At 41.3% G+C, this 22,939-nt stretch overlaps 1 protein-coding gene across 15 annotated transcripts; it reads right to left on the reverse strand.

The window, feature by feature from the left end:
- Positions 1–962: 962 nt before the first annotated feature.
- LOC120685399 (putative disease resistance protein RGA3) lies at positions 963–20,362 on the reverse strand. Of its 15 annotated transcripts, none has more exons than XR_005679545.1 (15): positions 19,463–20,330; positions 18,980–19,065; positions 17,312–18,881; positions 16,993–17,103; positions 16,438–16,724; positions 16,143–16,339; positions 15,929–16,055; positions 15,641–15,826; positions 8,456–10,685; positions 7,895–8,028; positions 7,721–7,788; positions 7,391–7,631; positions 7,182–7,252; positions 2,019–2,505; positions 1,011–1,654 (listed from the first exon to the last, which is right to left on the reverse strand). XR_005679545.1 is itself a non-coding variant. In XM_039967298.1 (9 exons), exons 7-9 carry the CDS (start codon positions 14,675–14,677, stop codon positions 10,400–10,402), a joined length of 1,047 nt encoding a protein of 348 aa, XP_039823232.1. In that variant the 5' UTR covers positions 14,678–14,900; positions 15,641–15,826; positions 15,929–16,059; positions 16,143–16,724; positions 16,993–17,112; positions 17,312–17,372; positions 17,450–18,214; the 3' UTR covers positions 10,284–10,399. The 15 variants fall into 15 exon arrangements, 4 of the variants coding, with proteins under 4 accessions (XP_039823232.1, XP_039823234.1, XP_039823233.1 ...); XR_005679544.1 differs by having other exon boundaries at positions 16,993–17,112; XR_005679539.1 differs by lacking the exons at positions 1,011–1,654; positions 2,019–2,505 and adding an exon at positions 13,763–14,900 and having other exon boundaries at positions 6,969–7,252; positions 15,929–16,059; positions 16,143–16,724; ... (2 more) ...; positions 17,450–18,881; positions 19,463–20,334.
- Between the last annotated feature and the right edge of the window lie 2,577 nt (positions 20,363–22,939).

The following is a 22,939-nucleotide window of genomic DNA, read 5'->3' on the forward strand; positions in this document are numbered from 1 at the left end:
ACCTTTCTTACCATCTCACCTACACATCACTTGTGATGGGAAGAGAGATATTTTTCTTTTGAAGTAACCCTTGGATGAGCCTTAGGTACCGGTTGGTTACACCAACCGGTACCTAAGGCTCATCCATAGGTACCGGTTGATGGTACCACCCGGTACTAATGTAAAAGTTACTACTCGGTACCTATGGTGAGCCTTAGGTACCGGTTGGTGTTACCAACCGGTACCTAAGGCTCATCCATAGATTCCATCAACCCCAAAAGTACCGGTATGAAGATGAACCGGTACCTATGCTAGCATAGGTACCGGTTCATCTTCATACCGGTACTTTTAGAGTGGACCTTTGTCTTGTTTTCTACTAGTGACTGTAGGCCCAAGGCCGAGCCCAATGGGCTTAGGATTGCCTCCCGATCAAGGCAATCGCGGATTGGTTGCTGGGAACCGATCCCTAAACTCACGGGATGAGATATCCCTCTTTTTTTTGTTGTTTCTGTTGTTGACAGAGGTCAAACAAAAACAAAACCAACACAAAATACATCTTTTCTGGTGCAGTTTACTCACTAACTATTTTTCTAATATTTCTTTTGATGGAACATGAGGTCATTAGGACCAATCATCCTCCGCCTATAGTCAAAGGCCACTAAATCTGGTGGTGGCAGCAGGCCAAATCCAGATGCTCTTGTTCACTCTGTAATGGTTATTTCTTTATGGGGAAGGCAGGCAGCCCCACGTGGGACCCTTTGAACTGCCTATCCCCCACCATCCACCCCCTCCCCGGTGATTGACCTGGTTCTACTTAATTTACTTTATCTATCTGCATATGCCATCTGGTGTGCATGTGGTGTTTTCTGTTAGGTTTAATCTCACATTAAAAATTAATGGTCGGTAGCATAACATACAAGGTGAGGAAGCCCTCATACGTGAGACTAATCTTTTTGGTCGACGTAGACCTAGGCTTGGTTTTTGTGGGCTCTAGCGGACCTGAGCCTAGTGGGCTAGTGGGGAGCTAGCACGTGGGTAGGATTGTATTCTGCTAGGATCGATGCTCCCTTACAAGTAATTAGACATGGTTCACTTGAGATGCTTCTAGAAACCAAAAGAGAAATGAGTGACAACCATAAACTAAACATAATAAAAAATGATAGATAAACAAAAGAAACTCAGAAGCACACAAAACATATATAAGAGGCCTCCTTTTTATTTCTTGGTGCATCATCAATGTCATCCTTGCTTGCCATCGTGGTCTTGTTCTGACTTATTCTTGTGGCTTCTGCTTCGTATTCTCATCGTTTCTGGTTTTCTTCTTAGCTTGCAAGGCCTCATCCGACACCTCCGATCCAGAGACATGTTCCCAAAGTTATTTTAAGGTTAGGGACCTTCAAGTTTTTCCTCTGAGCTGCTTGTGAGATCACTGCAGTCCTCAATCCATAATTGTCTAGGGGCATGGCCACTGTCCCCCCAATGACCAGAACATTACTTTGTCGTCGCTGCTACATATGGTCAACGATTTATTATTACCGAGAGGCCAAAATGATTTGAGCCTTGACCTGGCCGTGCCATCGACATTGATGTGGCCAAGTGTTTCCAAGCTAAATGTGGATGGGTTCGAGTCAAATTGCTGCCATGCCACGACCTTATCAGGTGTTATGATATTATCCTGCAGCAGAACCACGCCTTGGAGTGTCAAAAAGAGTTTTGACTTAAAAATAATATCCACAAAAAGGCAACTATGGTTTTCTACTAATACCCGGAGAAGATCTAAAAGGAAGCAAAGAGGTAAAACAATGGAGGACATTGCAACGCTTTGAAAAATGCAAACAGTAGCATTTTATAACAGTAGTTTGACTTCCGGGAACAAGATTATTCAATTGATATGTGCAGTTATTTGTAGCTTTTCTTTTCTCAGTGTAGTTCATGTTAGACGTTATTTTTATCTGAACTCTATAAACGCGTCTGACAACAATTTAGAAGTTGGCAACATGTTATTATGTTGTGCTTTTTTCGGAAGTAACGTTTTATACCTTTCATTTGCTGCTTGGTTTTCATCCTTTGCCCTTGCCGTCGACGGCAGAGGCAGGTGCGGATGAGCGGTGGCCGTGAAGGTGTGTACATGGAGCCAGGAGCGCTAGGTGGCATGCATCGTAGGGCACTGTAGACTGATGACAAAGCGGGTAGTGTTGGAGATCCTGCTGGTGAGGTGTGCAGAAGGAGAATCCAAAGACACCGGTAACAGAGGTGGACGGACCAGCGACAGGCAGCGTATGAGGCATAAGCCTGCAGGGTCTCGCCATGCCTCCCTTGCGACGGACCCGCACGGCTGCAGGCTTGCGTCACCTCTGGGTTCTGCTGGTTCCTGGTGTAGTAGAAGAGCCGATCCAGCTTCCCAGGCTGAATTGCTGCGCTGGCAGGTCCTCCAGTGTGCTGGCATCGTGGCCTACCTCACTTGCACTGTTGTTTTCATCCAGTGTCGTTAACGATTCAAAATCTCTTGACAACTTAAGGACTTCCCTGCAAAAGGAGAATTAAGAAAATATTGATAATGTTATTATTATTAATTGGAGTCTCATTTAAAACCTCCACCGGAAGCCACATAGAATTCTAGGTGAGCACTGAAAAAAAGAAATATTAGAAATTCTAATAAAAATCAGAAATATCTGGCCATCAATCTGATAATTCTAATCATTTTAGGTGAGCACTGAAAAAAAGAAATATTAGAAATTTTAATAAAAATCAGAAATATCTGGCCATCAATCTGATAACTCTAATCATAACAGTCATCATTGAATTTGTTATCTTTCCTAATAAATTACTTACCTATGCCATTATGAAAGTAGACAAAAGCAACCCTCCTAAACATATGTATCTAAATTACCCAACTCTGCTATTATAAAAAATATAAAATAACACCCTAATCTCCATGTAAATTACCCACCTACGCCTTTATAAATATAATGTAAATAACCCCCTAAATTTGTATAGAAATTATCTAATTATGTTATTATTAAAAGTTAAAGTAACCTGTAAATCTTAATCTAAATTATATAATTATAAAAAAATATATTAAGTGTACCAATATAAAATTCTTAATTACTATTTCTTTATTATTATTTTTTATATTATTTACCCATGTGTTAATCTACACCTTAGGTATAGCAGTTTATTCTACACCTATAGCTAAACTGACCAAAAGTACTGAACAATTTTTTAGTAATTTAGTAACCGGCGAGCTATTACTGAACAATGTTCAGTAACTTGGTAAATTTAGTTCAGTAATTTAACTATTATTTTTGCTAATTGTAGAAGAAGGGGAATAGCATTCTACACCTGGGTGTAGAATAGCGCTGCAATACAAAAACAAAGAAAAAAAAAGAGGTTTTTAGAGGGGGCCAAGGCCAAACCAGTCCACTCCCTCCACTCGTGCTTCCTCCCTCTCCCACGGCCTCTCCTTCCTCCCGTGCACCCCCTCTGCTCCCTCTCTCGTTTTCTTCTTCCTCATCCTCCATGGCTGCCCCACCTTCCCCGCTGCAACACCCAATCCTTGGAGGAGAGTAGCAAAACGGAATGAGGAGATCAAGAGGAGCTCGAAGGAGTGCATCTTGGGGGTCGATTTGTCTTTCCCCCTCCCTTCTTGTGGCCCTAGGTTTTGGGGGTAACCAAGATTAGTGGGATTCCATCCTCCATTCTGAAATTAGATGTTTTTGTGCGAGTTTAGGTTGGGGATTAAGTGGTTTAGGGGTGAGAGAGAGGACTTTTGGGTGGCTTCCTTGGATTTCAGATTCGCAGTTACTGTAGCAGTGTTGAGAGAGGATTTCGGGGCACTTGGAGGCCGAACTGGTTTTTGGAATGAATTACAAAGTTGTATGGAACATTCAGATATAGTAGCTGATCAAATTTCGTGATTTGAACCCAAGAGATTTGATAGATATGGATTTTCTGAGCTAGCTGTCTTTTTCTGACGAAAATCTAGACAGGGCTGGAACAAGGAGGTTTATAAAAACCTTAAAGGCATAATTAGACTTTTCAACCTTACTCATAGTACTTTTAATTACCTTTCCAGATTTGTAAAGATTGTATTTTTAGGATAAGTATAGCTTCAGTTTTAGATTTTATAAAATCAGCCTCTCTGTTTTGTTAGCAGAAATTTAAGTTAAGGTTGAGCCCTTCTTTAGGCCATCTTATTGACTCTTTTAGCAAAAGTTCATAGTACCAAAGTTGGAGGTTATGGAGTTCTCTACCTTCTGGTGAAATTTCATAATATTTGGACATACGGATGTGGAGATACATAATTATTTACGCTTGTTGTCCTGATTTCGGGACAGATTTAAAGTTCTGTTTTAGCTGCAGATTTGATCATCTTAAAGCCACAATAAAAATGAAGATCCTCCATGAAAGTTTTAGATCTTTATCTGTAGATTCCAATAATGTATTCTTTTACTATCATATCTTTTGTAAATTAAAAGATACAAAAAAGAGAAGCCGCAGTGCTGCACTTAACTTAGGCCTCTTTTGCTTCATGGGTGGGATGTTGGATTGGGAGAGCATGTAGGAGCACACTTACCAAAAATACTTGTTGGTATGAGTCATTATCTAATCTTGTAATGTCCAAACAGGTGGTAGTACTCCGGATCGCGCCTAAAGCGGTCATCCCTTCATCGGTGGCAAGTAAACATAGCGGTGGTTGCTACTTGCTTTAACTTGTTATTTATTCTACCTTCACTTTAAAATTCAAAACCACAACTAATATAATATGATCTATTTAACCATGTTCTAATTGGGTTGATATATATTCTATGGGTTCAATGTGAATATTTATGTTTCTCTATTTTGTGGTCATCTAAAAAGTTATACATGACTTCCATAGCTATTGGGAAAGGTGTGAATATGTTTTTCTTTCTAACCAATGTAGCTATATGGTGAGTATTTTCTTGACTACTTTAACATGAGTGCCTATATGCATAAAATGTTTGTTGGATGATGGTTTTCATATTATGGTTGACGTTGATAAATTATTTACATGTGATATATACTTAGTAATTTATATTCTATGTCATGTTTTCCCGTGAGTAAGATTTATGAAATGCTTGGCAGTTTACTAATGAGTGGGCTGGTTATAGTAGAGGTTATATTAATCTTAATCTACGATAACCTCTGTGGTGATTATGCTACTTATATTTCCTAGTGCTATCATACATTGGGTAAATTGGAGTTTGGATTACGAATAAGGCTCGAAGCAGTTTCCTACTATTCTTTGGTATATGTGTTAAAATATAAGAATTGAACTTTGGGTTGACTAGCTCTATTTAGAAACATTATTTTTCTTTCTTGGATATGATAGATATGCTTTGGAGCTTGGATTATGAAATTAGAGTTTTTCTCTATGTTTAATTCACTCATGGCTACATGCTATCCTATTTTCTTAAGATTATATATATATATATATATATATATATATATATATATATATATATGGCGATATGATTAACTATTTGGTTGATATTTGGCATATGTGAAATTATATTATTTATTCATGATTGACACTATTTATGTTACAGAAGCACTGCTTGTATCTCTCTACATTAATTATCATGGACTATTCTCTTTTTCCATCATGGAGTACATGGTATTTAGATATGGAGTACATGGTATTTGTATATTATTTGAATATGGCATTTATCTTATGGCATTGCATCATGTTGCATTGCATTGTATTGGCATATGGAGTTATGCCGTGAACCTATGGTTCCAACCGTATCGGTATAGCATCGTTTATTTGGCATAACGATGCAGCTTCATACCTTGTTGGGTATGAAGGCAGGAGTTCATATGCATCCATGTGCATACATCATTGGTTTGGCATAGAGATGCAGCTTCATACCTTGATGGGTATGAAGGTAGGAGTTCATGTACATTCATATGCATTTCTATATGGTTTTGAGGGTTGGATGTGATGAAGTACATTGTGATATACTATGAATAATTATATCTCACATTGCGTTATGGCTTATCGGACTTTGGATATACTATATGTGGGCTGTATGGGTACTTGGATATTGGTTTCATGTAGTTGCATTGAAACTAACATGAGAAGTGATACTTTTCCTTGTGAGGTGAGTTATGGTTTGGCTAAAGGGATCGTGGAGATATTATTTATTTTTTTCCTTCCATGCAATTTATAAGCCCTTCAATTTCTTTATATGTTATTTTATTTGGTTATGGGATATGATCTACATTTATGCTACTTTAATTTTTCCCGATTGTTAAGGCAACCTATATGTTATGGCTTTTGTGAGTGACTTTTTGTTGTTCTATTAGGATCATAAACTATTCATCAGGAGTAACTCATTACAAACTAATGCTATGTTTCCATACCATGACCACCTAATTCTTAGAGAAAGAAGCGGATATGCGAGGGCTATTCTATTCTTATTGCGATATTAAATGAGTAATTAATCTGATGTGGTTTAAATAGCTTGTTAAAGCAGTTTGCTTGCTGAGATTATTCAATCTCACTCTTATTTTTCCCTCCCTAGGTTGTCCTTTGAAGAGAGCATGGGAAAATAGGTTAGTTGCACATCCTACTCTTTTACAAGATCCCATAATGCTAAGATGGTTTGTCCTGAATCCGAGAGATGGTAGAAAACCCTTGCTAATGTTATTAAAGATATAGTTGTTCTGTCAGAGTATCACACTTTTCTTATACATCTATCTTTTGTGGCTTCCGTGTCGTGCTTGTTTATAGGTATATGCTGCTGAAATTTTAATTTTATCATTTAATCGTGTAGTTGTGTGACCTCTCAGGGTTGCGTGATACTTGGGGTGTTACAAGCGCTACCGTATCATTTATATGAAAATAATGTGCATGATATGTGTCACTATGCATTCATGTATGATGAATACCAATTCATAAATAAATAGTTCAATTACATATATACCAAACATCTTGAGGTATGGTGTAAAATGAAATCTATTGCAACTATATAATGATAAATATATATTTTAGAGTATGTGTTGGAATATTTAACAGATGAAAGAGTGAGTGAGATAGATAATTATAATTGTTAGTTGTATGCCTTATTTTTAAATTAATTTTAATTAGACTATGCAGAAGCACATGTTGATAGGCTAGTAACAAATGAGCAGGCATACATGGCACTTCTATACTAGGATGAAATTCTTTAATTTACCCCCAATGCTTTGGAGTGTCACGTTCATATTCGCTGCAATCATCTTGCGCCTTAGAAAATCCAACTTTGTTCTGAAAAGAAACAAAGTTACGTTTGTTCTGAAGCGTCATCATGATTGTGGACAAGCCGGATTTTTTTTAATAAGGTGGACGAGCTGGTTTGAAGCCAGCAGGCAAGACCAATTTTTGGAAACTGTTTTGGCAGCGTACCTCAAGTTTTTGTTCCCGCGCCGACGCCAAACAACCGAATTGTTCATCGAAAAAGAAAAAACCACCGTCCAACCCAATCGTTCTGATGGTTCCTGGCGTAGTAGAGCCGATCCAGCTTTCCAGGCTGAATTGCTGTGCTGGCAGGTCCAGTTGGTGTGCGGCATGACCTGCCTCACCTGCACCACTCTTTTCATCCTTTGCCGTTAACGATTCAAAATCTCTTGACAGCTTAATGTCTTTTCTGCAAAAGGAGAATCAAGGAAACGTCGACAATAAGTAACAAATGAGCAGGCATACTTGGCACTTCAATACTAGGACGAAATTATTTACCCCCATTGCTTTGAATCACGTTCATATTTGCCGTCATCATCTTGTGGCTTAGGAAATCCACCATTGTTCTGAAAAGAAACAACGTTACCTTTGTTCTGAAGCGACATTATGATTGTGGACGAACAGGTTGGAAGCCAGCAAGACCAATTTTTGGAAACTGTTTTGGCAGCATACCTGTAGTTTTTGTTCCCGCGATGCCGCCAAACAACTGGATCGTTTGTTGAAAAACAAAAAATAATCATCCAATTGTTGTTGGAAAACAAAATATCCAATATTTTGTCGGTAAACAAAATACAACCATCCAATCTCTGAAAAGCCAATCATTGAAAGAAAATAAGCCAATCGTTCGATAGTTTGCTAGTGTTTTTAAAAACTGTATTGTCATTGCTAGAGTTTGCGTGTTCGATAGTTGAACACCTTTCTTACTGCTGTGTTGAAATTCGCAGATAAGTGAATCTTTAAATAATCTAGAAAAAACTAATTATTTGTCTATACTATTGATCAAAATTTCATCAATCCATCCTTTTATGTTTTCTTTTGTTTGTAAAAGAAAACAAGGCAACCTTTTTTCTTTTGAGAAAAGGAAGGAAAATATATTAGAAATATATACATTACTGCAATAGTGAACTCTAAGATATGTAAAAAAGAATAGACCCGATGTGTGCTAAGATGACAAAAAGGAGTAGCCAATGCAAATAAAGAACATTATAATGAACAGATTGGCAGGGCACGTACTATTTGTTTGATATGAGCGAGCTTCATCTTATTCTCCTCTGATTTGCACCACTGAACTAGTTCAGGACAGCCATTAATTGTCAGCAGTCGGAGGAATCTGAGTTGTTGTATGCTCTCTGGTAGAGTTTTGATGCCATTGCAGTTGAGTACTTTGAGTTCCTTGAGGGAGGTAAGTTCTCCCAAAGTCTCCGGCAGCCCCACAGTGCCATTTTTGCAATCTTTTACAGTAAGAGTCTCCAGCGAGGAGATGTATTGAAGCAAATCTGTTGAGCTGCATGTGAGATCACTGCAGCCAGTAATATCTAAGTGCATGAGGCCAGGGAGGTGGCGCAGCAAGTTCCAATGATGCAGAGGCGCCTCACAGCATTCAACGTAAAGCTTTTTGGTTGCAGCAGAGGAAGCATGGACGTGACCTCTGTTCTCCCATGACGATAGTAGTGCTTGGTCACTACCATCTATGAACAAGTCGCCCTTACCTAGAGGTGAGCGTGCTTTGAACCTCAACAAGGGGCAGCGTTTTATCCTGAACCGCCTGAGTTTTGGGCACGCAAGCTCATACAAACCATCCTCACCAATGGAGTATGATGTGTTCCACTCCTCCAGGCAATCCATATGGGATAGGGAAAACTCCTCAAGTTGAGGAAATGCTCTTATGTACCCGTAATGCTGTCCATTCTGCTGATCTTCAGCCACCTGAGGTTTTCTAACTGACCAAGTGGTGGTAGGACGTTGCATCTGGGCAAGTCCCGCAGGGTAACATCTCTCAGGCGAGGTAGATAAGTAGCAATGCTCATCATCCAGGATGGAAAGCTAATGCTATTATAACCGTTTAGCGTTAATATTTCTAGAATTCTAGTGTGTCTGGTGGCATCAGTTCTGATAAAACTCCCCTATCGTCTGCAAATCTCCTAGCATCCCTAGTCCATGCCAATTCTAGCTTTATAATACTCTGCTTTTCCACCAATTTTATTCTCATAGCCTCTTCTGCAGACTTCACATTTTCAAGCCTGCTTATAACCAACAAGGATAGATGTTTATCCTCGAGCTCATAAAGATTGCTGCTGGATTCACCATCACCAGCATGGACTACAAAATGTGGTAACAAGACTGTTGTACTATTCTTATTCTGAGGTAGAGTGGACTTATCTAGTTTGGAGCAACCGCTTACATTTAGAAACCTCAGACTATTAATTGCAGATACGCTAGCTGGCAGCCTCTGTAGATTCTCGCAATACGAAAGGTCTAGTGTATTTAGCATTCTGAGCTTCCCAATGCTTTCAGGTATAGTACGCAGATTATACTGCCTAGCTAAATTAAGGTACTCTAGATTGGATAGGCTACAGACGCACTCAAGTAAACTGTCAAACTCAGCGCACTCAAATAAACTGTCAAACTCAGCTTCAACTAGTTCGTTGTCCAGGTCACGTTGTAAATTTAAATTTAAATACCTGAGTTTAGTGAGATTGACCAGGACTTGTTGTAATTCAACATAGCAGACAAATACATTTGATAAATTCAAATATTGCAATGATTCTGATAATCCTGTGAGGTCGCATATTTTTCTTACCCTGTATCCAATCCATCCACACCGTGATAAGTTCACATGCTCCAATCGGCTCAAGCACTGCAATGATTCTGATAATCCTGAAATAACAAAGGTATTTGACAAATCCAGATGCGCCAATTTTTCTAGAGTCCTGAATGAGTCTGGTAATTCATGCATTCTGAAACAGTGTGATAAATCAAGATGCAACAACCTTTCTAGTTCTCCAATTGACTCTGGTAGGGCCATAATATTAGATCCTTGAAGATTGAGATAAATCAAATTCGAGAGTTTTGTGATACATTCTGGAACAATTTCATCCTCGATATTCGGAGCAATAAGATACCTCAACTGCTGAAGTTTGCCAATGGAATCTGGCAAGCTCTGTATGTAGCACTCGCTTAAATCCAATACTCGCAGGGACCTAGCAGGTGCAAATGCAGTACCACTTAGTTTGCTTCTGCAACCGTCGAGAAAACGCAGTGCTATTAGCCTTGCACGTGAAGTCAAGCATAACTCCAGAGACCTGCTACAATCCCTAAGCAATGCATATTGGCCGCTGCTTCCCCTAGTTTTACCTTGTTTGCTCTGATCCAGAATGTTGTTGCCAAGGAGTGAAATTGCCAAGTCATGCACCAGATCGTGCATGGTAAAAAATGTAGCTTGTTTATAGTACGCTTCAGAAGTCTGCATCAAATGTACATCCTAGCAAGTATTAGGTTTTCTCGATTCTACTTAAATTATATAACAAGACGATATACATCAAAAGCCCATGGGTATACCAAGACAATTCCACAAATTTTTTCCTAGAGAACTATACAACGAATTAGAATAAGAAACAATCTTATTATTATAATTGAAGACTCCATTGTACTCAGCTTAGCTTAGTTAGATATGTTCCATGTGTTCCAACCTGTCTACTTAGACTCGGTTTGATTTTTTGCACTTTCCAGAATTTATTCCAATAATAAATAGTACTATTCTTTTAGTGGTATGCGACACGCTCGTTAACGGTGACGCACCAGTATGCTTTCATCAATCTCAAGGGCTGCTGGTTGAATCTATCCGAGATGCTCAAAAAACTTGACCTGCTGGGGTAAGACCACCCCCACGGCATTGTTTGAGAGGTAAAATAGCATTCTCACAGCAGGCCAAGAAAACCCCCGATCCCCTGCCCCAGCCGTACACGAGGCCCGTCGATCTCACAGCAGGCCAAGAAAACCCCGAACCCCTGCCCCAGCCATACATGAGGCCCGTCGCCTTGTGAGTTAGGCCGGGCTCCACAGTGCTTTGGACATGGAGCAGGCGAGGGAGTTCTTTTACACGCAGGCGAAAATTCGCCCCTTCCGGGGATCGAATCCACAACCTGCGGCATGCCGCCGGACTGCCGGAACCAACTGGCCCGACATCCTTTGGCTATCCGAGATGCTCAAAGAGCTGGAATGTAGTCGTGTCTATAGTTGTGAGTGTGCATGTGTGTATATGTCTGCATTAATTAGTCCTCACGAGACATGCTAGAGAAAGGATAAATCAGAGAAATTCTCATATGAAAAAACATAATTGCCGGCCATCAATATGATATACTTCGATCCATTTTGTTTTTCATTTTAGGCGAAAGGGTGCCTAGCTGGATTGGTTAGGTGGCCTGACTAGCACTCCTCAGGTTCTGGGTTCGACTCCCGGTGGGAGCGAATTTCAGGCTGTGGTTAAAAAAATCCCCTCACCTGCGTACACGCCAAAGCACATGGAAATAGGCCCCGGCTCACCCCGGCCTGCTCTCACTCGGGTTACGGTATGGGTTACGGTGCCTCTGTGTAAGGGTGGGGCAGAGGTTCGGGGGTTTTTTCGGCCTGCGTGAGAGGTCTTCTTCTTATATTAATGCTCGGGGGCCGCTTTGCCCCTCGCACGTTGAGTTTTTTTTTCATCTTAAAAAAAGCAGTCAGCTCTTTCATTGTTAAAAAATAGCTAAAGTAACCCTTAATATTTGCTTGTAAATTACCCACCTCTAGCATTATGAAAAAATAGACATACTATAGAAACATAGAAATATATGAAATTAGAGAAAACAAAACAAAACATATAACCATTAAAATGCTCCCCACATAATATTAGGAGGACAACTGGCCCTAAATTGTGCATGCCATATTTAAAGTTTCCCTACTATGACCCTGGGACTCGAGCTCCAGTCATCCCCTCATCTATGTGACAAATTCCACCAAAACGGAACATATGGACCGATACGGGCCAAAAACTAAACATTATTGGATCATGGTTTTACACATCAATATTTTAATTTTTATCCTATTTTTCTATCTGTTGCAATTTTTATCTCTCAAAGTTAGATCTTTTGGGTTTGAACTTTTTTATATTAGAGGGTGCCAACAAAAACTATGTGAGACATGATACATAGTTTATATCCGAGGGAAACAATAGATCCATCTCTTATTCAACAACTGGAATGCCTAAGGTTTGCAAGATTGTTTCGGATGACCCTCTTTGCAATAGCGACATATTGGTGCCTCTGGGTAAAATAGAAAATCTTATGTTCCACCACATTGTTAACATATAAAAAGAGTATAGATTATTTACATTGTATTCTAAAGGAAACAGAAATGAATCCACACATTACACTCCTCAATTATCCAACTTAAACTACTCCTTACAGTCACAGAGAACTGGTAATTGTTTGGAGTCAATCAATTCAATCTTTTACTACTACTTTTTATTATAATGTATTTTTAAATGGAAAAATTCTAAATTATTTCCCTCATGTATGGACAATGCCCCGATAACCCAAAATGTATACTTTAATAAAATTAATTTTTAAGACAAGTTTACTCTGCCTTTTCATTATAATGAGTTTGAAATTGTTGACTCTAAACAAACCTAAAAATAAAAACATCATTTATTTGAGACTTGATGTAGTATAATATATTCTGGCTACAATGTGTCTATTGTGTCAGCCTCTATGGGATTTCACTACAAGAAACAGTCCATTAGTACCGGTTCCGCAACAGATACTGAGCAACCCAGACTAAAAATCTAGATCATTAGTATCAGGTCATGCACCTAGTACTAAAAGTTCCTTTAGTACTGGTTGGTACCAAAGCGTAAAACATCAAAATAATATTTCAAATCTCGGAGAATACACACACGCATGATTTTTCACAGAAATACGCGTGCGTGCGGTGCTTAGGACTCGAACTTGGTAGCTCTCGGGCTTACCATCTCACCTACACAGCAGTTGTGATTGGGAGAGAGATGCTTTCCTTTTGAACCTATGGAGGACCCTTTAGTAGGGTGGTAACACGAACCGGTAAAGGCAATACATTAGTACCGGGTGGTATTACCACCTAGTCCCCATGTAGACCCTTTAGTACCGGTTTAAGTTACCACCCGATACTAAAGGCCTCCATAGTCTTCCATCCACTCCAAATTTACTGCTAGGAACTAGACCCTAGCGGTATATTTAGGTTGGCCTGATAGCTTGTTTTCTAGTAGTGTTTCTCTAAAGTTTTTCTTCATTGCTCTGTGATTAAAGATACTATTTTTTCAAAATATTAGCTCTTCACCACTACTTACTTTTTAATAAATATAAACTACAGCTACATTATTGTGTTAAGTGGTTGTGGTTGTTCCAATCCAATGTACCGCATATGTTGTCAGCATGGATTTACCAAAAGTTACATCTATACATTTCTTTTCAATTGATTCAAGAAGTAAGAAAAATTCGAATGTTGTATTGATATGTAGAAATGACACACCTTAGGTGACACTGGTTGTTGAAAAAAAGACAATCCTAGGAGCTGCACAATATATCTTTCACAAAGCTCCATATTCGAGAGTAGTTTTGTTGGCTTGACGAAATCCAAAGCAATCCATTGGTAAATAAGATCATCTTTAACTATATTGTGACCTTTTGGAAAGGTTGCACAGTAGGTAAAACATGGCTTCAAGCATGGAGACATATAGCTATAACTTAACATCAAGGATGCAAGAACATGATTTGGCAAAAATAAATCCTTTGAAACAGGTTCATTCCAGATATCACTGTCCTTCACTTTCATCCATTCATGAAAATTCATGGGCCGTAAAGTGAACCCAAGAGATAGAGCTGCTAAAGCCACACCACCACACTTCTTAGCAATCTCCCATCCAATACCCATGAGTTGTTCTTTGTCATTTCTATCTTTGAAACCACTTCTTTGTTTTATTAAATCCCAGCACATGTTATTTGTCAAGGGTAATATCTTGTGTGGTTGAAGGTTAGTACAGATTCTCTCCGCAATAAGTTCACTGCGTGTTGTTACTAAAATAGTTATGTTGCTGTCATCATGATATAACATATCCTTCAACTCCAGTAATAGGAACTGATTATCCTCCCATAGGTCATCTAAAACAATCAGAATCTTCTTGCCACAAAGTAGTTTCTTGAGGCGACTATGTATCATCTTACATTCATTAGCCAGGCCCTCTTTTCCAGATAACTGTAAAATTATAGATTTATAAATCTTATTCGAGTCAAATCTCTGGGACACATGGACCCATACCTGAGAATAACAATTAAACTTTGGATCATTATAAATCAGTCTTGCAAAAGTTGTCTTGCTAATGCCTCCAATACCATGTATAGGAAGGATGACGATCTTTTCTGACATGGCCTCAAGCAAAGAGGCCATTACTTTCTCTCTTTTTTTCTGTCCTCCCTACAATGTGTTCTTCTACTATATCTGATGATGTTTCCAATGCATCGTGAAGTTTCAGCTCATTGCAACTAGGGTCTGACCTCAAAATATTATTCTGGTGTTGATCAGTGATATCCGTTGATTATGTTCGCTTCTCTATTTGTCTATTATGCATTGTCATTTTGGAAACAGTTCTGTGACATCCTTTTTCGGGAAGCTACAAGATTCCAGTTAGTTTTGTCAATAAACTAGACAATTCAAGTAAAGTCACAAAAACGACTTCCCATGGTCAACATTAGGACAAACAATTTCTTTGAAATCTGTAATTCAAATAATAACTGGAAATACAATTTTCATGAATTTTCAGGCAATATCAGTATTGATAGTATTGCATTGTTAACCTCAGTCATTATTTATAAATTGGAGGTCAAAGTTTGATGATGATGAATCATAAAATGGAAAATATATTGGATTTGAGGAATTGTGTTTAAAAAGCGCTCAAATTTTAATTTTTCTATTTGTCAACACACAATGTAATATGGGCCTAGGTTACACAATAAATTTGCCATGCAACTGTAACTTATTACCAAATTATTTAGTACCTAAAAGAAACTAATCAAGAGTTGTTGTCCCATGTGCCGATTATCCAGTTTCTACACGAAAATATGACAATATAGTTTCTGATTTCAAACAAAAGATAATATAAACTATAACAGAGTTGAGATTTCATCCTGTGAATAATATGATTTAACATAATCAATATCAGTTTTAGAGGATTCAAAACCAGATTTATGTTCTTAAGCTCATCAATCATGGAGGGATCAACATTGTTGACAATCAATTCCTAATATGCTTGAAAGACATAACTAAGTGAAACGAACACATGATTGTGCCTGTAGTAAGTTAAATTTCAATCCTAGATATCCATTGTATGCCTCTACAAATGATATTAACTACCTGGCCAACGTCAATTTCAGTCTCATTCAGCTTCTCAGTGATTGTCACTACATCAGGCCTTCTAAAGCTATCTGTCTCCACACAGCTCAATGCTATCTGAATGCATGTGTCTACTTGGTGGCAATATGCTTCAAACAAATCATCTGTACATGTTGCCTGCAACCTAGTCCTCCAGTCTCTTTGGACCTAATAAAGAGAAAGTCAAGCTGAGCCGATACCACTACAGTATAAATATGACATAGTATTAAATTAAAAGATGTTACTGTTAAAAGAGATATCATTTCTCACTTGATCAAGACAATTGGGGTAGCCCTTGGATCCTGACACTATCTTTATAATCACAACACCCAAGCTGAATATGTCAAACTTTCCTGAGATTTCACCTTTGTCAATGTATTCCGGTGGCTGGTACCCACTGCCTGGCATCACGTGCAATGATTTTTAAAGCAAGTGTTTTGTTGGATTAGAAAAAGGATGTGTTCTGTTGAGGCATTAATCTTACCATGTCCCATAAGGATTTGGTGTGATCCGTGCCAGTTCATTACCAAAGATTCTGGACAAACCAAAATCTGCAATCTTCGGCACCATGTCCTTATCTAGCAATATGTTGTCAGGTTTTAGGTCCAAGTGGTAGATAGGTTCTTCCAACTCATCATGAATATACTTTAGACCCTCACAAATTCCCTTAATTATTTTGAACCGCGTGTTCCAGTCAAATTCATAAAAATCATTTGCATTAGCAAGCAAAAAGATTATTAATGAAATGAAAATATAAACAATTTTCTTTCAAGACATACCAAAAATGAAGCTGCATAGTACCGGAAAGATGCTTTTCGATGCTCCCTTTGTGCAAATACTCGAAGCAGAGAGCTATATGTGTTTCATCAACATACACCTTACTTCCATCGGGCATGATAAAAGGTTTTTTCTCTATTTCATAGCAATAGCCAAGAATCTGTACAACGTTTTGATGCTTAAGTTTTGTGAGGTTATAGAACTCATTTTGGAACTTCTTAAAGTCAAGGTTGACATCACAAAGCTTAAGTTTTTTCACAGCAACTTCATCACCGTTTTTAGTTACTCCCTGCCAAATATATGTTGTCAGTACTCATCAGTACAAGTTGACCATTTTCACTATACTACTTATCATATATTATATAAGCAAGAAATGAAAGTTTCGGCACTGTTTTGTTTGTTGTTTGGTGGTATCCAGATTCAAATATAAATTTACTGTATGCTTGTTGGCCACTTCGCAGTAACTCCATATTGTTTCCAAGCACTACATAGTGTATTTTGGCCTGACTCATGGTGAATATATTTGTTTGTAAAAGCCAATCATGCCCAAATCTTACCTTGTAAACAACTCCAAATGCTTCTTCACCAAGTATCTGTTTCTCAGAGAAACCATCTGTAATTTCTCGTAAGAATTGAAATGGTACATCCTCTAGTTCCATAACTATGTCCTGTAATATCTACAATAAAAATTACAGACCCCAGGATGAGAAGATTGAATCATATACTACCTTTTACAAAACAAGAGTAAGAGATCTCCACGCAGGGTGCAGCGTGAGGCATGCTAGAACTTCTGAATAAATTGGATGGAGCTGCGCATGGGATGCACAGTGCAGCACGATGATGGAGTAGATGCAAGATCAGATTAAAGAACCGAACCTGACTAGGGGCAGCCCTGCTGCCCTGCAATGGCATGACAACCGACGAACTGAAACCCAAGCTGCAGTGGAGGCGATCCTTACTAAAGTAGATGCGCAGACATGGAAGCGAGGGTTGACATGTAAGCCAAAGGACTACCTCAAGCTTCAGCCGCCTGATGAATCGTCCACTAACACCCTGCTGACCAAATCGAGATCCTCAGAGGCAAATGATGCTTCTCACCACGGGGATGGATCTCCTGACCGCCTCTATCTATCATCAACCGGCAAGCCCAAGATCAAGCTCCATGCCACCGGAACCCGAGGCCCTGCTGCCGAGATCCGAGCTTGTCTCTGGTGGGTACGCAAGGATCAATCCCCACGATGCCACACAGTGACGCAGAGGTTAGCAGGAGGCGCCGGGAGAGAGGAAGGCTGTGGAGAGTGGACGAGGACGAAACAGGCTGGGTGCTTTTAATATGTGGACCCGCCTATGTATAAACGCTAAGGAATGAAACACAACACGCGTGAGAGAGATGGTTGGAGTCGCCTCGGAGGACAACAAGTCAACAAGTTTCGTCCTCAGGCAATAGGGAAACCAGAGCACTGTCGATTTGAAGCAGAGACATGCCACATGGGAAGCACCAGGAGTATAGGACCACGCATGCTTTACTACTCAGGCTGGAGTTTTCGGCCCGTTTGGTTGTCTTGGCCGGCCAGCTTCTAACTTGGCTGAGCCTCTTCCACGAGGAAATCTACCGCCGGGAGCTCCAATAAAAATTTTGCTGCTTGCTGGTTCCCCACGAATGGGGCGTGGGCTAACAGTGTTCCTCTCTTGTATGCTTCTCAACACTGGGGTAGGGGTCTTGGGGCCTCCAGACCCCTACCCCTGCAGACCATCGAGCCTCCAAAGCCCTCCTACAATTTTCAACCACTAGTAAGATGTTCGTGCTAACGCCATGGATAAATTTCAGATATACACAAAACAACATATTAGATCACAGTTAGCACATGTCACAAACAAATTAATGACGGCTTGTTCAAGCAGACTAAAACTGATTTGTTTTTCATACATATCAACAGAGCAGCCATCATCAGAATAAATATATTACACATTTTTAGATATTTAGCAAAACCGAGACCTAATTGTTCACACAGGCAGCCTCCTCTTGAAGCCTTGATACAGCACTGGAAATAGCTCAGAAACTTGTTCCCTCCCTATGTCAACAAATTTCGGATCAGTAATGATGGTGCAGATTAGTGTTTCAGAAAAATGACTAAGTAATTAGCATTCCTCTAGAAAATTACATACTATCTGAAGTCCAGTTCAACACTCCTTTCTCAGGCTTGGAGTGCATACTTTTTTTCTGCACCATATATTTCAAAGCCTATATTTGTACGGAGCAATAGACAAGAGGCAGGTCGGCAGGTACCCTTACCTCAAAAGGCTCGGCTCACCACATATTTGTCGATTCAAATTACAAAACCTACAGTAATATAGAAGATCTCTCTTACTGAAAGTGGCGAGGTGCGGATCCTTGTTTCCAGCAACTCTGCCAATCTGAGACTTTCATCTTCCATGCTGGTGATGCCTGTAATGTAGTCAACATGAACATACCCGTGTGGTTTCTATATGTACTTTCGTTGAGCGAGGAAACAAAATGTGGCAGCAAATTCTGCGCAAACAAACCTTGTAACGCCTCAGTATATGGAGGCACCTCCGGCTCAGTAGATGGAGGCACCTCGAGAAAACCCACTGCTTCTCCTGCGTAAAAACTTCAGAAATGCAGGAAGTCATCAATGAAAATACAGAACGATGATATAATGCACGCGAAATAGCAAGCACTAACTTCCAAGCAGTATCCATCTCTTGATAAGGACAGTCCTCATCATCTCCATGTTTTACAGGGATTTTGTCGGCAAATATTCAGTGCTCACTTTGTACCATATGCAGAATCCATTAACAATATATAAAAAATATAATGGACCACAACTGTACATTATGACATGAACATTTATTTGTGCAGAGAAGTGTAATAATCAGACATGTGTATAAAACATGATGAATTTCTATTTGTTTGCTACCTTCATTTATTTCTGATTGCACAGATACATTCATAAAAACATGGGAATCAATTGAAATTGTAAAAATATGGGAGGGAATGAGCCTCACATTCGGTGTTGCTCAGCCGGCAGGGATGCTTCCTTCGGTGCTGCTAGTCTAGCGACGGGATGCCAGGTAGAACTGTAGAAGCAGAGTTGATGCCTTGTTGGTGGTCGTCGCCTCCTCATCCTCGCTAGCAGGATCTACCGCCGCGGCGTTGGCCGAGTCGCTGGCACCGGCGCGACATCGGCGGCCTGCGCATCCCTGGGGGCGCGGAAAAGGGTCATAGCCTCCAAATCCAGCCGGACTCGAGGGCTTCGCGCCCCAGCCGCCACGGCCTAGCGTCGCTCGGCGGCGGCCCCACGCGGCCTCGCCCAACAGTGGCCGCTCGGCTTCGGGCCCTGCCCAGCAGCGTCCGGCGGCCTCTTCCTCCCCCTCCCGCTCTCGGCCAAGACCTCGGCGGCGGCGCTCAAGACCTGAAGGCCCGAGATCCGGCAGCGGTCGCTGGACCCCCGCTGGTCGCCCCCAGATCCACCGGCGACCAAGCGCTCTCGACCAAGTGCCCAGCGACGGCTTCCGAGATCGGGCTTCCTCCACCCCCTCCCGACCATGCGCCCAGCGACGGCTTCCGAGATCGGGCTTCCGAGATCCGGCGTCGGCTCGCTGTCCCGGACAGGCCGCCCCGAGATCCGTCCGGCGGGTGCTGGGGGCAACATTGGCCGCGGCGTCCACAGGCATTGTGCGGCACTGGACGCGGGCGTGGGCGTTCGCCGGCGGCGGAATGTTGGAGGCGGCCCGTCACGCGGGAGCCGAGCACGACGCCGCCATCCCCGTCGTCGAGCATGCTGGTGGGGAGGGGATTGGCACTGGGAAGCGGCAGTGGGAGGGAGCGACGCGGGGAGGGCTGCGGGTCTGCCCCTTCGTTTCTTTTTTTTCGGTGTGTCCGTGTGTGGCAAAATCGGCGCCGGTGGGGATCGTACTCGCGTCGCGAGGCACGGAGTAGGGATGGCCGGGGTGGAGGTATGACGTGCGGGATGATCCAAAGAAGATGGGTATGAGCACATCATGGAAGAAGTGTAGATCGTTGATTTTGATGGAGGTGGATATTTGTGTGTGTTTGTTTGGGTGCACAAAGATTTCCCTACTTAGTAGGGGACGTTTTCTAGGGTGGCCATAGATTTATTTACATCGGTGCTTTAGGGGATTGGTGATGATTACATTAAATCAAGATGAGGAAGATGAAAATGAGGAAAAAAAGAAAAAGAGAGAAAAGGAAGAACAAGAGGAAAACGAGTCCTCCCCCATAAATCCAAATTTTAGATCCGCCTTGTATTGGTGATATCATGACCAGTTGCACAGACGACAAGTAGGTGATAGGAAAGTTCTAACTGAAAGCGCGTATAACTTCGAACGTTTGACCACTAATTAGAAATATTAAATGTGGATAACTGACAAAACTTATTCCATAACTCTTAGGTAAAATCGCCAAAGGATGCTAGCCCAGTTGGTTAGTCACTCCGGCGGCACCCCTCAGGTCCTGAGTTCGACTCCCCGTGGGAGCGAATTTCAGGCTGAGGGTAAAAAAATCCCCTCGCTGGCCCCGTGTACCAAAGCACTGGTTGTGAGACGACCCAGGTCGGCCTGAGGACCCTTACATGGCCCAGGCAGGTAGTTCCCAGGGGTTACGTCTCCCAGTGTCAGGGCGGGGCCAGGGTTCGGGGATTTTCTCGGTCGGGGAAGCCAAGGCTTCTTCTTAAGCTAATACCGGTGGAGCGGTCTTTCCCCACCCGGCCGAGTTTTTTTTAACTCTTAGGTAAAATCGTGAGACGAATCTAATGAACCTAATTATGCAATGATCAGACAATATCGTGCAACAGTAAACAACCACTAATGATGAATTAATTAGGCTTAATAAACTTGCCTCACGATTTTCCGTCCATCCGTGTAATTAGTTTTATAATTAGTCTATGTTTAATACTCCTTATTAGTGTTGTAAAAGTTGCCAAAAATTCTTGCCCAAAAATTTTTGGTAACTAAACAGGCCCTAAACTGTATTTTGTACGCATGAATATCTCTAATCCTTACGGTGTGATTGGTTTAATTTGCTGCATCAGTGTTAGTATTGATCGACTAAAACTTAGAACAAACTTACTTAACCAGAATCACTAATCCAAAGTAGATTACACCTAGTACATGAACTAGTGCGGAATGATAAAGTTCGGTCCTATACCGGCGGTCGTGGTGTCCATGGCGCCGGTGACGGTCGGTGTAGTCGTCACGTCGTCGATGGCGTGAACGTTGTTGGGGACGTAGCGCAGACGCTCCTTGAGCGTCCTCTCGGGGTAGCGGCGGCCTTCAGGCCGCCACCGGCACTGCCCTGGGCGAGGAACTCGAGCTTTTGAGCCTTCCAGCGCTCTGAGCGATCGGTGGTGGTGGAAAATGATGAGATATCTAACCCTAGGGTTAATCCTCTCATATTTATAAGCACTGTAGGCCCAGGGCCGAGCCCAATAGGCTTAGGTTTGCCTCCCGATCACGGCAATCTTGGACTGGGTTTGTTTCCCCGTTTCCGAGTCTCACGGGGTGAGATCGCCCCCTTTTTCTCACGGTTCTGTTGGTGACCGAGGTCAACCAAAACAGATCCAACACATCGCCCTTCAGCCAGGTTGGTCATAGTGATATGTTTGGTTAGATGTACCACATGCTGAGCCTAGCTCCTGCGATGCAAATCCGGCTGGCAGCCTGGCTCCCCGAATATGAGAAATTTGGTCGCACTCGGCGGGCCTGGCTCGCGCGGTTCTTGTGCAATCGTAATAGCGAGTGTGCCCAGTGAAAAAATAATGCTGGTGTTCTTCTATCTAGGCAACCAATCATCATGTCTAGCTGGCCTGGTCCATGAGGAATACCAACCAAACAAAGCGTCACTGCATCTGGCCATCCTGCTCACCGCGGGTTTGGATGCCTGGTTGAGCCAGGCTACCATGGGTAGTGAACCAATCATGACTTTAATATCTCCTATCTCTTGATGTCTTGCTCATGTTTGTACCGCTAATTAGCATAAACAAGTAATAAATCATTTGATAGCTTAAACAACATTAACCTGCTAATGCGGTATTTGGCCAAATTAATCTTATACAATTTTTAATGGCCGCCATTGAAGCTCCCTGCACAGTCATACTTGTCATTGTAGATGTAGTAGACATAACAGGTGTGATGCAGAGTGTCGAATCAATGCAAGAACCAAACCAGTGGCGCGTTCTTGATTGGCTTTTAGATGTTGTCACTGATGAGTAGCACCGGCTTTCTGGACGCCAGCGGCACGAACCTAGACAAGAGACACGAGCTTCTGCACCTTACAGCTCCCTAAGCGATTGGTGTTTAGATCTTTGGATAAAGGTTCAGAACTTCATTTTTTTAACCCAGCAGCCAACCCTTAGATTATAGCAGCTGTTTGGCAGGGTCGAATTTATCATTTAGTAAAGGATCACGATATGAGAGTCGTTGTCACACACGTAGGTCAAAAAACATGGAGAACAAGTTCATCTC

This window comes from Panicum virgatum, chromosome 8N (assembly GCF_016808335.1).
Source record: "Panicum virgatum strain AP13 chromosome 8N, P.virgatum_v5, whole genome shotgun sequence".
Taxonomy (NCBI): domain Eukaryota; kingdom Viridiplantae; phylum Streptophyta; class Magnoliopsida; order Poales; family Poaceae; genus Panicum; species Panicum virgatum.